Below are 15,276 nucleotides of genomic sequence, written 5' to 3'. Positions count from 1 at the left end.
TAAATGGCCTATTTGGGAGATTGACTTGTCATTTCAATAGACATAGGCTAAGCCTACTTACTAAAATCTGGGTTTATGATTGTAATTAAACTTTGCCATAGTCTGGTTAGCTAGATGCAGGTAGCCTATAGCCCCTGATAGGCCTACATCTAATTTCAGATAGACCACACAATAGCCTAGGCAAGATGTACGTTTAACGATTTAGCAGCTTGTTTAGTTCAAATTAACATTCAACAAGAATAGCGAAGCGATTTTCATGCTAAGAAGTGCTTTCGTGGTACAATAGCCTGCTGGAATATGCTACAGAGGACGGGGTTGTAATTTAAATAACTAAATCAAATGTTAATAATATGGATATGAACTGAATAGGCCTATGCTTGTCAACAACAGCCTGTGTTAATTATTTGTTTTAACCTGTAGCCTAATCTGACTGTTTGTAACACTGAGCTTCACTGCAGTCCCTGGTTCGAATCCAGGCTGCATCACATCCGGCAGTGATTGGGAGTCCCATAGAGTGGCGCACAATTGGCCCAGCGTCGTCCGGGTTTGGCCGGCGTAGGCCGTCATTGTAAATAAGAATTTGTTCTTAACTGTCTTGCCTAGTTAAATAAAGGTTAAATAAAACAATTAAAAAAAATATCAATCTAATGCACTCTAACAACAGCTGATCAGCAATTGCGACAGAACTGTGACCATGATCACAATCGATAACTTCCAATTTCATTAACTAAACGTCAGTGGTGTAAAGTACTTAAGTAAAAAATACTTAACATTACTACTTAAGTAGTTTTTGGGGTATCTGTACTATACTATTTATATTTTTGCCAACTTTTACTTTTACTTTACTACATTCCTAAAGAAAATACTTTTTTACTCCATACATCCTCCCAGACACCCCAAAGTACTAGTTACATTTCGACACGAAAATGGTCCAATTCACACACTTATCAAGAGAACATCCCTGGTCATCTCTACTGCCTCTGATATGGCGGGCTCACTAAACACAATGCTTCGTTTGCAATTATGTGTTGGAGTGTGCCCCTGTTAATCTGTCAACAACAACAAAAACTAGACAATTGTGCTTAATATAAGGACTTTAAATGGTTTATACTTTTACTTTTGATACTTAAGTACATTTTATCAATTCCATTTACTTTTGATACTTAAGTATATTTAAAACCAAATACTTTTAGACTTATACTCAAATTGTATTTTACTGGGTGACTTTCACTTTTACTTGAGTCATTTTCTATTAAGGTATCTTTACTTTAACTCAAATATGACAATTTAGTACTTTTTCCACCACTGCTAAACATGCCCAATAATAATTGCATAATAACACAAGGCTACAACAACAACAAACTGAAGTTATAGGCTATTTATTAAATCAGTTTGCAAGCTCCAGGTAGTCAACACAAGTGTGGCACAAATTGATTTGCAATGAATCCAGTGATACCGTCATTTCAACATATTTATTGTATAAAATGGTAGGCTACAGTAGCCTGCATAGGCATAGAAATTAACCGGCTAGTTGATGGCCAACAGATGCAAATATATCATTCTCTACATTTATTGTATAACATGGTAGGCTACAGTAGCCTACATAGGCATAGAAATGAACAAGCTCTAGATGAAGATCAGATCAAATTTTATGATCAATTTATGCAGAAATCTAAGTATTTCCAAAGGGTTCATATACTTTTTCTTGCCACTGTACACACTCATAAAATGTACCTTCTTAATTGGTTTATTAAATAGGTGTTGATACTTACTGCAAAGACAGTGCCACCCCATTTTCTGCAGACGAGGGCCTGACCGGCCTGCTGACCATCAACCACAAGATGACCGTTGAATGCTATGGAGACCAGGGAGAGTTCTCCAGTGAGGAGCAGCATGTCCTGGACAACGAGGGAAGGGCTGTTCTCACACAGCACAGGGGAGAAAAAATAATTTTATCATATGATTTGTCCCATGACTTTCTATATTTTAAGAAATATTGTAATGGAAAGTTTCAATTGTTTACTTGTTGGTGTACTGAAAAGCCATCATGTGTTTCTCATGTGATCTGAGTGTTTCTTCCTGTGTGTGTGCCCACTTTCTTTTTCACAGGTGTGAAGACTGACATGAAACAGCTATGGTTATCCCACGAGCTGACCCAGAAAAGCCTGAATGGAAACTGTTCGAACTGCAGTTTTACAAGCCTCTTCAGTATCGGGCTGAAGCCATTTTGGAGGCTGGGAGGTGAGTAGGCCATATGCAGGGGGACTTGGGTTGGGTGCAAGGACCCACTACCAGTATCTCAGGAGGTTGGGGAGACCTGAGAGTACCTGAATCCACTGAGAGCAGGAATAAGCTCTGGAAAGAAGAGGACGTTAAGCAGGAGTTATTTGTCCCAAAAAGAGTAAGACACTAAAGGCTGGCCCAAAGCCTCAAGCCAACCCCCAGGGAGTTCAAGTGAAAGGGGTCAGTGTCAAATCAAATTAAATTGTATTGGTCACATACACATGTTTAGCAGATGCTAATGCGAGTGTAGCGAAGTGCTTGTCCTTCTCGTTCCAAACATGTAGTAATATCTAACAAGTAACCTAACACTTTCACAACAACTACCTTATAGACACAAGTGTAAAGGAATTAATACGAATATGTACATATAAAATATATGGATGAGCGATGGCCGAACGGCATAGGCAAGATGCAGTAGATGGTATACAGTACAGTATATACATATGAGATGAGTACTGTAGGGTATGTAAACATTATATAAAGTGACATTGTTTAAAGTGACTAGTGATACATTTATTACATCCGGTTTGTAATTATTAAAGTGGCTGGAGTTGAGTCAGTATGTTGGCAGCAGCCACTCAATGTTAGTGGTGGCTGTCTAACAGTCTGATGGCCTTGAGATAGAAGCTGTTTTTCAGCCTCTCGGTCCCAGCTTTGATGCACCTGTACTGACCTCGCCTTCTGGATGATAGCGGGGTGGACAGGCAGTGGCTCGGGTGGTTGTTGTCCTTGATGATCTTTTTGGCCTTCCTGTGACATCGGGTGTTGTAGTTGTCAGAACCAGGAGAAAGAGGAGGCCCTGGCTTCAGATCCTACTGTAGACCCCACATGTTCCAAGAAGGTGTCACTGGGGGGGGTTCTAGAAGACAGTCCTGCGTGGGTCGTCCCCATCGCCCCCCTGTGAGGTACATGGCGAACCCCGTTTACGCCTCACAGTCAAGAAGGCGGGGCCAAACTTTGTCAGGCAGTTCTTTGTGTGTAACCGCCCTCAGGGCCATGCATCCAATCCTGAGGCTTGCTGTAGCTTCTTTTCCTGGGTGCATAAATAAAGGAAAATAGTGACTATGGTCTAGCAACACACAGACATTTCCCCCATGTAGTGGTTTATATGTGTAATCAATCTGCGATATGGATTTATTAGTAAAATAAAGACACTCGTTTTTCTAAAGTGTCAGCATTCTATTGTCTCATACTTCTGTAACATATTTCACATGATCACATTCAGAGGCTGCCTTCTCACCATACAGCAAGCATCCCAAAGCTTACGTTTGGTGTTGTGTAATCAAATGACAGTGGATGCTAAACTCCAACACAGAGTGATCTGTTGCTCTTCATCAATAATGCAAAATGAGCATGAGTGTTTATCATCAGAAAACAGACTGTTGTCAATTGAATAATACTCCTGTATTCATTGTGCGCTGCCTTTAGTCACTCTATATGGCATCAGGACGAAAGTAAGGTCATATAGCAAAATCACTCAAGTATTTTGACAATTGTCGAATTCTGTAGAGATAAAATATGGAGTTGGCTATGCTAAGGTTTCATATACTTCCTATGCTTACTAAGAATGTTTACATTTACATCTGTGGTCGTTCAGCTTTGCATGTCAAGCGCGGAGGAAGCTGTTGCGCAAACATTAGAGTCCCCATATTCTTTATATTTCCCCAATATGATTTACGACACAAATAGTGCTGATTGATGGCAGTAGTTTCCAGTGAACTTGTTCAGCCTTGCTATGGAAGTTTTAGTTAGATAGCCGAACATTTTTTATTTTGTATGTCTAACGACAACTTTATTCTCAGATCAATGTGGGCACAGAGCTTCAGTGTCCTGTAGTAGAGAATTTGAAAACCTTCTGTAGATAATAGTTTTGCCTCCTGAGTGAACATTCCCCCATTGCATACTCCTCGCAGTGATGATCTGTTGATTGTGCTAAGGAACAGATTACGTCAAGTGTAGGTACCGGGAGGGGCTAAGTGCAAGTATCTGCTTCTACTCCCGCGCATTTTCTCCCCCCTCGCTCCTACTTTAGCTCTTCTCGTGCAGTTCCAAAGAGGACTCCCTGGTTTAGCGGCGTCATTGGATAACGGCATTACCTGCAACTGAAGCATTTACAGTATATTGGCCATCCTTCCTTGGTGGGTCCTGACCTTTCTGCTCTTGCGGAGGGAGACCTTTCTGTTACAGACCAGTAGAGAGGTGAGTACAAGGACATGTCCTGCTGTCGACGATCTGACACCATTCCGCTGTCTGCCATGTGGGTCATGAAACGTACAGTACTTTTGCTTTTGAATGTAGCGATAGTAACAACATTAAAAGTAAGGTTAAAAGTAAGACGACCATTCTACTGTAAACTTAGTGTTGAGATACATTTAAGTAATTCTTTATTTTACATTCAATTTGGCTACAAGTACTGAGATGACATTCTTTCAAACATGCAATGGGAGAAATCATGCATCATTTAATTGAAGTAAGAGTCATTCATCTTCATGGCGTGTTAACCAAAATGCAGTTTTAATTGAATGACCAAATCGCCACTTTAGTTGCCCTCATGGGTGGAATGTTATTAATATTTATCATAATTTCATAATTAATAAACATTATTTCAAACAACCCGCCGAAAGTCCGGTGTTTTCTTTTCGTCAAACGGTTCTGTTATATTTCAGTCTCCTGTGATGTATATGAAGTGTATTATTGGGATGCAAACTCAAAATTGAAAACATTTTATATCTCACATGGTACACGTGTCTTCTTTTTTTAAGCCCATAACCATGTGTGTGTGGTTGTATACTTTTGTTTCAAAGTAGATTTGTTTAAGACTACCAAGAAACACTCTGTGTGACCCTAATTTAGCACACTGCAGTAAAATTAAGAAATACAGTGGTGACATCAGTCAAATTTCAGAAGGATAATTTACAATTTTCAAATACTACAAGGAAATAATGTACTGACGTTTCAGTCAATGGAAACGTCATCTTTCTGTGTTTGCGGTAGCTGTGACCTTCCTTTGTGTCATGGTAGATCAAGTAAATGTAGATGTTGGTTGGGGGGGTGCATTCCCGAACTCATACACTGCATTCGGAAAGTTTTAAGAACCCTTGACTTTTTACACATTTTGTTACTTTACAGCCATATTCTAAAATGGATTAAATAAATGAAAAATCCTCTTCAATCTGAACACAATACCCCATAATGACAAAGCAAGAAAACAGGTTTTTAGAAATTCTTGCAAATCTATTAAAAATAGAAATACCTTATTTACATAAGTAGTTTGCTATGAGACTCGAAAGGCTCAGGTGCATCCTGTTTCCATTGATCATCCTTGAGATGTTTCTACAACTGGATTGGAGTCCACCTGTGGTAAATTCAATTGATTGGACATGATTTGGAAAGGCACACATCTGTCTATATAAGGTCCCACAGTTGACAATGCCTGTCAGAGCAAAAACCAAACTATGAGGTCAAAAGAATTGTCCTTCGAGCTCTGAGACAGGATTGTGTCGAGGCACAAGTCTGGGAAGTGTGGCAAAACATTTCTGCAGCGTTGAAGGTCCCCAAGAACACAGTAGCCTCCATCCTTCTTAAATGGAAGAAGTTTGGAACCACCAAGACTCTTCCTAGAGCTGTCCGCCCGCCCAAACTAAGCAATCGGGGGGAAGGCCCTTGGTCAGGGAGGTGACCAAGAACCTGATGGTCACTCTGAATGACCTCAGACTGGGTCGAAGGTTCACCTTCCAACACAACAAAACCCCTAAGCACACAGCCAAGACAATGCAGAAGTGGCATCGGGACAAGTCTCTAATGTCCTTTAGTGGCCCAGCTAGAGCTCGGGCTTGAAACTGATCAAACATCTCTTGAGAGACCTGAAAATAGCTGTGCAGCGATGCTCCCCATCCAACCTGACAGAGCTTGAGAGGATCTGCAGAGAAGAATGGGAGAAACTTCCCAAATACAGGTGTGCCAAGCTTGTAGCGTCATACCCAAGAAGACTCGAGGCTGTAATCGCTGCCAAAGGTGCTTCAACAAAGTACTGAGTCAAGTGTCTGAATACTTATGTAAATGTGATATTTCAGTTTTAGTTTTTTATACATTTGCTAAAATATATTTTTTTTAAACTGTTTTTTCTTTGTCATTATGGGGTATTGTGTGTAGATTGATGAGGAAAAACAACAATTTAATTCATTTTAGAATAAGGCTGTGACGTAACAAAATGTCAAGGGGTCTGAATACTTTCTGAATGCACTGTATCTAACTGACTTAGTTTGAACTTTATTAACCAACCAGAAAATAGACGTGATCAAACCCATTTTGAACAACTAGTGGCCAACATTTTGTATGTCTTTTACTACACATGTTTCTGAGTGTAAACATCAAGCTCAATGAGAGTTGGAATTCTCCCAAGCAGAACCCAATGATTGTTTGACAATTTCCTATGTATTCTGTGCAACGCTGCCTGTCTCTGTCTATGCTGACCTAACTGCTGTCCATCTGTGTTCAGGCACATGATAAATTTTTAGCGTTTGGAATGTTTACAGTCTTAAAGCAGAAGCACAATGCAGGTAACCTAAGTGCTTTCACTTACCTCCTAAGCTAATTAAGGCGCTGTGGCCTTGAATCGAGCAGGATGCAACTCTCTCGCTGATCCCGTCTACCCCGAATACCTCAACGGCAATGTTAAATAGCCACCCCTAACTACTAATTCTGATGGTCTTACTATGGAGATAGAGAGATGGCAACCCATTATTGTACTGTACTGTTAGCTTCCACGCTGTTTCATAGTTTGGGACAGAATGTTTTGATCACGCCCATCAAGTTAAACAGGATCTCTTGAATGTAGACGTGTAGCTACCACTAGATTCCATTCACAACCAGACTGTAACTCAACATTATTTGACCGACAGGTTTAATAAAGGGTTAAAGAGGGGAGGTGTGTTATCAGACTCCTCTCTCTCTCTCTCTCTCTCTCTCTCTCTCTCTCTCTCTCCCTCTCTCTCTCTCAAGCATGTCCTAAGCTCTCTCTGTCTCCCTTCCTCAGCCAAAGGAGCTTTAGAGAGGGGGAAAAAGTCCTCAGTGGATATCAACAACACAGACAGTGGTGGATTCCAAAAAGATATCCATCCCAAAGGTAACAGAAGTTCCCCTCCACTATCTTGGTAAGTAGCTGTGTGAGTTGTAGTGTGTTGTAATAGTGTGTGAGCTGTTGAAACAATGGAAGGGCAACTGTCAATAGAGGCAGTTTTGCATCAGACAAGGGCCATGTGGTGGGAGTCTGAAGCACAGCGCTGCTAATGTGGTGGACTGGGAGGCTCATGACACACGGATGGTCAGTTCTACTCAGGTCTAAAAGTTGACTTAAAGGTTTAGGTAAAACTGGTAGTATCAGCCACTATTTTATCAATGTTTCACTTAGAATATATGTATGGTCATATTTTTTGCAATAGCTATTTAGAGGAATAGGTTATGAGCTATGTAAGTTAAAGCAACTTTGTTTCATATGTGGTTGTTTTATAGTCCTTGGGTGATTTCAACCCAACGAAGGGTGGTGGCATGCTGTCTTTCCTGACCAAAACTCCTCTAAACAGAACTGGTAGCAAACCAACTGGTAGCAACCCAGTTCTATCTAGTTATTCTCATTCACAAAACAATGTAAAGCACACTGTTTATGACCCTTAGTAAACTCACTGTTGACTTTTCAAAAGAGTGTTGTATAGCTCATTAATAACAGCACCCTACTCCCTACATTGTGCACTACTTTTACCAGAGCCATATGGGACCTGGTCAAGTATAGTGCACTATAGGGAATAGGGTCCTGTTTGGGATGCAGCCTAGCGGACCCATGACACAGTGGCACTGAGACTAGGGAATGTGAACTGGGAACACAGAAACTACTCTCCATGTTTGCTTTGTGTTGCCCATAGAAGATTAGCACAACATTTAGTCCGTAGACAACATTTGTTATTTAAAGCCTTTCCTGGCGCAAAAGATTCAAATAGCTTCAATAGCTACAACCCCCCTCCCTCCGTACTTCAACAGTATTTCCCTTTATCCTGGCAATGGGTTTTAAATATTGTGGACCCGCATTGGTTAATTAAGACCATGTGTTTGGTAGTCCTGCTGTAGGTCAACACTCTGAGAGTAGCCCTTCATGCAGCCTTGATTACACTTCTGGATAAAAAACAGTATCTTAAGGTCACACAGAGGACAATGCTGTATTATAGAGGAGAACCTAAGGTTATACAGATTGCGCTAAAATCAATAACACAAATCATGTTTAGCCCCTTTTTCAAGTATTTTTTATTGTGCGTTGTGTTCTCCGTCCAGCGTTTCTCTCCGAACCCAGTGGCCTTTCCTCTACCTAGTCATGTCAAGCCTAGTGACTGCATCCATAGTCAGGAGAGTTTAGGCTAACTCCAGTGTCATCGTGACTTTATTCGTGTCATTAGGTCTGTCCTGAGGTCAGCTGTTATAGTCATCGCATTACACCAGTACCATGCTTTCCACAACAGACTTTCCGTCTGGACAACCCATCAAACGTCTTGTATATTCTAAGAGCCAAATATAGACTGTCAGACAGTTATCCTTCAGGAGTATGTTCAACAAAGTATAGTCCTATCTTATTTAACTTTTAAAGAACCCATGGTGTTTAACATGACCTTTATTAGAATTAGTCTAGTGGTTGATGGCACCATGTGTAATCATCAGCATCAGAGTAATGTCTTTAGGACCCCCTTCCAATATTACCGGAGAACAATCTGAGACCGAATTTAAACTTAAACTCTGTGCTCTTTATTTCCATAGGTTGCATTTGAGACTTGGCTTCGTCCACAGGATCTTCATCCCCAGCACAGCCATGGATGTTGGGAGAGGTTTGGAGCTCCAAAAGATGAACGGGCAACATAGCAGGGACCTTGGTCCAGATAAGCTCAATTTAGAAGATGGGTGAGTCTCTTGCTCCACCACAAACCCTAACACATCAACAGGCTACCTGTCTGCATTTCGTTACTCACAGCAATGCTAACGGACAGGTAATGAATATGTGATTTTGCTACCCGTTGATCTTTGTATACGCGAGTTGTGTCACAGTGGTACCACGGCTTTCTTGTTTCTAAATGTGTTTATTTTCTCTCTAGGTTTGACGGGCTGGAGTTCATGGCAGAGCGAGATGAGTTCCTGCCAGGGAAGAGCCCAGGAATAAAGGCACCTCAGTTCACTGATGTGAGTGCTCAGCCTTAGTTCAAAGGTCAAATGTGTACGCATGAGAAATCAGTCTCTTGTTACTAGTGTAATTACATTGTTACTACACAGGTATAAGAGCAAATGTAAACTAAAACTAGATGTTCTCCAACCCATTCTGTATGTGTAATTCTTTCCTTTCTTTCCGGACCATAGTTTGAGGGGAAGACGTCATTTGGAATGTCCATCTTTAATCTCAGCAATGCCATCATGGGCAGTGGAATTCTGGGACTAGCATACGCCATGTCAAACACCGGAATCGTCCTCTTCCTGTAAGTTACCAAGCCAACACAACACAGGCCGCGCTAGTCCTCCTTCTTTGGCAATATCACTGTGGTTACTTAAGGCTTGACGTCACATGCAGCCCTACCATGACCTCAGATCAGACAGATCTGAGCTGAAAGGTGCGTGTGTGTGTGTGCGTGTGTGCGCGAGTGTGTGTGCGCGAGTGTGTGTGTGTCCAGGCTATATACCCAATAGGGTTAAAGAATGACACTGGTTGTGATGACACTATGATAAATACACTATCCAGGCCATACCAGACCCAGTGCTCGCCAGCAGATCCATCACGGGAAACATTTGTTTGTTTTACAAGAAAACAGTAGGGCTATTATGGGTGTGACATTCTGGCTATGTGTGTGTGTGTGTACATTATTGAGAAGTCTGTTGACTGTATAACATGTTCACTTAATGACATAAACGCCCCCCCCCCCTCTACTAGTCACATGCTTTTTAGACGGGCGGAGCCAAGGATGCACACACAAGGTGTGATCGAAGGATACGGTTTAGCCTGATCTGTGTCGTACGGCCGTGTCACCGTTTGTGTGTGTTCGCAGTCGCTTCCCGTGTCTGAGTATGTGGGCTGGCCTATCAGTGTGTGTATATTTGTGCTCATACACACACTGCTCTCCTAAATCAGATTTGGGGTTATAAATAGCTTGTAGTGATCAGATCAAAGGCAGGTCTGCCTGGATCAGTCCTGTGTGTCCATTGGGAAGGGGTGGACTGGCAGGCCAGGGAGCTGCGTCACAAACAAGTCACACTTGTGATGGCCATTCACATGGCCTAGGTGTACTGTAGCGGCCAGAGAAATTGTGTCAGCGACAGATTTACTGAGTCATTAGCCTTAACTCCGGCCGTTAAGCTGTCTGGAACCGTGAGACTACTGAGGCATTGATGAGGCTGTGCCAAATGTAGTACTGATATGTTGATTTAGCTAGTTAGACTAATTACAGAGCGTTGTCCTGTTACGAGATCAGCGTTATGATTAATGTGTGTTTTTGTTTCAGTATCCTGTTGCTATGCATCGCCATTTTGTCTGCCTATTCCATCCACCTCCTCCTGAGAAGTGCAGGAGTTGTAGGTAAGATGCTGTTATTTCACCAAGATGCCTATCTCTTTATTGAAACCAAGAACGTTTGTAGTATAGCCTACCATTACTTAAGATGTCCAAGGAACTAGAGTACGTGGCTGACAGGATGTTATGGTTCGCCTGAAAGCAACAACCACAGAGACAATATTAACACGCCTGTGTGTGTGTGTGTGTTCTTTCAGGCATCCGAGCCTATGAGCAGCTAGGGCACCGTGCTTTTGGACAACCAGGCAAAGTGTTGGCTGGCTCCATCATCACCATGCACAACATTGGAGGTACCGTATATGATGTGACCGCCAAGCCATGGTTGGCTTATGTTATCATATGTAAGCCTCGTGAATGTTCCCCGCTTAAGTGCAAGTACAAGTGTCGTTGAAAATGCTTCCGTCATAGCGTTGTGTGTAAACGCGTTGTTGTTTCCTGTTTCCCGTAGCGATGTCCAGCTACCTCTTCATTGTGAAGTCTGAGCTCCCGTTGGTCATGCAGGCCTTTCTGGGCCTGAAGGACAATACTGGGTAAGTGTCTCTAGAGGGCAGTTGTTACTGTTATTTCATCACGTCGGCTGTAAAACAGGGCCTTTTAAAGTGTTGTTTGATGGATTGACATGACAGTTGGTCTGTTCTTTGTTGTCTAATGTCCCTGCTGTCGGTCAGAGAGTGGTACTTGGATGGGAAGTACCTGATCATCATCGTAAGCGTCATCATCGTCTTTCCACTCTCACTCATGCGACATCTTGGTATGTTTCCTCGGTCACTCTGTTTTTTTTTTGTTGCTCTCTGTTTTTTCATATTTGGTGCTTCTTGTAACATGCTAGTACTGAGAAAGGACACGTGGACAGAGTGACATGGCTCTATTGAACACGCCGTATCCTTGTCATTACTTCACAGGTTACCTTGGTTACACCAGTGGCTTCTCTCTCTCCTGTATGGTTTTCTTCCTCATCTCCGTGAGTCTTCTTTGCCATCAACCTTCTAACCAATCTCCCAACCAACTGAGCAATACATAGCCTGGTCCCAGATCTGTTTGTGCTGTCTCGCCAACTCCCATGGTTGTAATGGTCAACGACCACACAAGTTGGCTATACAAGCACAAACAGACCCGGGACCAGGCTAGTCAGTACGTCAGTGCTTGACTAAACAGTCAGTTGGTCCCTCCCACTAGGTGATCTATAAGAAGTTCAACATCCCGTGTCCACTGGAGAAGATAACCAGTCAAGATAACCACTTAGTGTCCGTCCTGGGGGAGAGTCATGATAACCACTCATTTGTCTCCTCTGATGTGGACTTCTGTGAAGCACAGTCCTTCACCATCAACATGAAGGTCAGAGAGGAAAACTAGTTTCACATGAAATGAGATAACGGTATACAGTATGGAGTTAAGGACTTGTTGTGGCAATATGTGTTTATTATACTCCAATGAGCTGCAAGTTCTGTTTGTAGTTTTGAACCATTTAATTCATGGTCTGTTTTGTTTTCAGACAGCATATACCATCCCCATCCTGGCCTTCGCTTTTGTCTGCCATCCTGAGGTGCTTCCCATCTACACAGAGTTACGAGAGTAAGTCATGACTTGACACAGTTCCGATTAGAGATGCAACACATATCCACGTGGTTCACACACATACAGTTACTGCCAAATTCAGCTACTAATCGATCTCTGTCTGTGCACTTTGACCTTAGCGCCACCAAGAAACGCATGCAGACGGTTGCCAACATCTCCATTCTGGCCATGTTCGTCATGTACGGGCTGACCGCCATCTTCGGTTACCTCACCTTCTTTGGTAAGACACTGCTCCTGAGGCAATGAGAATTTTGAAGTACTTATTTATGTTCAGACTGTTCACTCATCTTGTTACCGTGTTGCTACCATTTTGAGAAGTCAGGAATTGGAGCACTGGTAAATGAACTTCTCTTCGTGTTTAAGACCTTTTTAAGGCATCTGTGTCTGGAAGTAGAATTACCATTCTCGGTTTCTCTGTGTTTTAGGTGGAGTAGATTCCGAGCTCCTTCATACATACATTAAAGTGGACCCATTGGACACACTGATCCTGTGTGTGCGTATGGCTGTCCTGGTTGCCGTTACCCTTACTGTTCCTGTGGTACTCTTTCCGGTGAGAGTCAAATCTACCTTGTAGCCCTGAACAGTGTCAATGCTGGCTTGTGTTTATGTATTCTCATATTGGCTAGAAGGGCCCAGTAATGTTACTTTAATTCCTATTTATTCCAGTATAAGCACTGAAGTTACTGCAGTATGAGGATAATTAAGCTCTTGATCCCGCAAAACCCCCCCTGCTAGGTCGCTAATTGGCTAACAGGTTTCAGGAACGTATTTGACCTGCTTCTCCCGAGACATAGTCTGTGTCACAAATGGACACAGCCATGGTTTGTGATGCAGGCCTGGTGACACCTCTCTGTCCCCCGTCCTTCCGTCCGTCCCCCTCTGCAGATCCGCAGGGCCCTGCTGCAGCTGCTGTTCCCAGAGAAGCCCTTCCACTGGGCTCACCACATCTCCATCGCCGTGTGTCTCCTCGTCATCGTCAACCTATTGGTCATCTTCGTGCCCACCATTCGAGACATCTTCGGCGTCATTGGTAAGTGTGCCGAGACGGACACATGTAAAATGACTGGTTGTGGTTTCAGTGGAAACCTAGTTAAGATTCACAGACTATTGTTATCCAAAGTATAAACTAAAATGAGTACTACTTTAATGGCCTCTCGTAGTTTTGTTCCTATTGAAAATGTTAACATTCGACCACTCCCCTACCTCCTCCTCTTCACCCCTGCATTCCTACCTCTATCCGTTCCTCCACCTCTTCCCCCTTCCCACCCTAGGAGCGACCTCTGCACCCAGCCTGATCTTCATCCTCCCGGGAATCTTCTACATCAGGATTGTTCCTGAAGAAACAGAGCCTTTAAAATCCATACCAAAGATTATGGTAAAACCTCAATCTGTTGTCTCGTCTTGTTTAGCGATGTAGCAGTAAATAGTACAGTCAAGCTTCTTAATCAATGTCTGAGAATTTGCTCACATCCCTCTCTTTTTGCCTCGCTCTCTCTCTGCAGGCCGCCTGTTTTGCAGCGTTAGGCTTCGTCTTCATGGTGATGAGTACGTCATTCATCATCCTTGACTGGGTGTCTGGAGAGTCTCGGAGTGGAGGCGGGCACTAGCAACAGACCATAATAAACAGTAATACCAGCAAAATGCCAACCAAATCTATCCCAAACATCAAATTCCCCCACGACGTGCACATTATTTAACCATAGCCAAATGAGAGGGCCTTGGCTGGACATGGAAAAGAATATATCATTACAATTCCCCCACAAGATGGCATTATGTGGTGGTAGGTCTTGTTCGGGGTGGGAAACAGAACCAGCAACTCAAAAGCAGCAGCTCTGAGGTGACAAACATTGTGGTTTGCTTTCAGTATGTTGTTTTGAGGCACTAATAAAGTTGTCGCAGAGACAACAGGTTCTGAGGGTAATGATAGCATATGTTCGAAGTATACCAATGAATGGCTTCATCATTTACCCTCCTTATCTACCTCCCTTGAATTTTCAATGAGATATTTTTTACACATAAAGAAATGAAATGGATCTATTATTATTTTTCTCTTTATGGGAAGTTTTTTATTTTCAAACAAGATTGTACAGTATGTTACGTAATTTTCTCTGTGATTGTCATTTATAAATCAAGGAATATGTGTTATTTTTAATCAAATCCAGAATTTGTACAGTGTTTTTGCCCAATGCCCATACATATTGCTAGGTGTATTGACTCTATAGAGTATCCTAAGGTTTGATCATTCCTGTTAGTTTTTTTTCCATGGTACCAAGCTCATGTTAGCATAACACAGTCAGACATTTTCCTATAAGTGCAGCTATCAGCCGTGATAATGACGGAAGGGATGACCCTCCCAATTCCTCATGACTGATTGGTTTAAAAACATTTATGTGAACTTTATATTATATCCAGCAACTTTAAATGGATATTTCAAACTTTTATATTGTTTTGTTTTTTTTATCTGTCATGTGGTACATACCAAAAAAAAATAAATGAAATGTAGTCATGGAATGCAAATGATTAGGGGCAGAGAGGGCTGTTGGTGTGATCGTACAAACAAATGTCCACTCAATACTGACCTCCGTGTCGCTAATCAGTCAGAGAGCAGAAGTAGTATGATGTCATCTGCTACCGTTGGACTTGGCTTTTCTGAGTAAGTCGGAGAAATTCCGAATAGGGGAGGCCTGTATAAAGATGTTGATCAATTTAACTTTTTAAGAGAGCTTGGAGACTGTCTTTATTTGGTATTTTAAAAATGGAGTTATTCGGCCAATAAAGTTTCATGTAATGAAATGTTTTGAATATGGTTTGTTCTCTTTTATGACATA

At 42.1% G+C, this 15,276-nt stretch overlaps 1 protein-coding gene across 2 annotated transcripts; it reads left to right on the top strand.

Annotated features, from left to right (window-relative positions):
* The first annotated feature begins 4,214 nt into the window (after positions 1-4,214).
* On the top strand, positions 4,215-15,241 carry LOC110492139 (sodium-coupled neutral amino acid transporter 5). 2 transcript variants are annotated; one of them, XM_021566184.3, is made up of 17 exons: positions 4,215-4,482; positions 7,319-7,436; positions 9,082-9,222; positions 9,414-9,498; positions 9,673-9,788; positions 10,806-10,879; positions 11,071-11,163; positions 11,322-11,403; positions 11,542-11,624; positions 11,776-11,834; positions 12,050-12,208; positions 12,366-12,445; positions 12,568-12,668; positions 12,874-12,998; positions 13,334-13,478; positions 13,720-13,823; positions 13,951-15,241. In XM_021566184.3, the coding sequence occupies exons 3-17, from the start codon at positions 9,134-9,136 to the stop codon at positions 14,053-14,055; spliced, it is 1,500 nt and encodes a 499-aa protein (XP_021421859.1). In that variant the 5' UTR covers positions 4,215-4,482; positions 7,319-7,436; positions 9,082-9,133; the 3' UTR covers positions 14,056-15,241. The 2 variants fall into 2 exon arrangements, with proteins under 2 accessions (XP_021421859.1, XP_021421860.1); XM_021566185.3 differs by having other exon boundaries at positions 4,235-4,482; positions 7,319-7,408.
* Positions 15,242-15,276: the final 35 nt, after the last annotated feature.

Source organism: Oncorhynchus mykiss, chromosome 16, assembly GCF_057628025.1.
Source record: "Oncorhynchus mykiss isolate SJ-2025 chromosome 16, ASM5762802v1, whole genome shotgun sequence".
Lineage (NCBI taxonomy): Eukaryota > Metazoa > Chordata > Actinopteri > Salmoniformes > Salmonidae > Oncorhynchus > Oncorhynchus mykiss.
The sequence above is the reverse complement of the archived record's forward strand: the minus strand, read 5'-3'. Positions and strand labels throughout refer to the sequence as shown.

What these genes read in the sequence shown, in the direction of transcription:
- LOC110492139 (XM_021566184.3), top strand. Translation starts at nt 9,134, where the DNA reads ATGGATGTTGGGAGAGGTTTGGAGCTCCAAAAGATGAACGGGCAACAT. An exon ending in ATCTACACAGAGTTACGAGA is followed by an intron (nt 12,446 to 12,567) that starts GTAAGTCATGAC and finishes CTTTGACCTTAG; the next exon opens with CGCCACCAAGAAACGCATGC. An exon ending in TTCCTGTGGTACTCTTTCCG is followed by an intron (nt 12,999 to 13,333) that starts GTGAGAGTCAAA and finishes CCCCCTCTGCAG; the next exon opens with ATCCGCAGGGCCCTGCTGCA.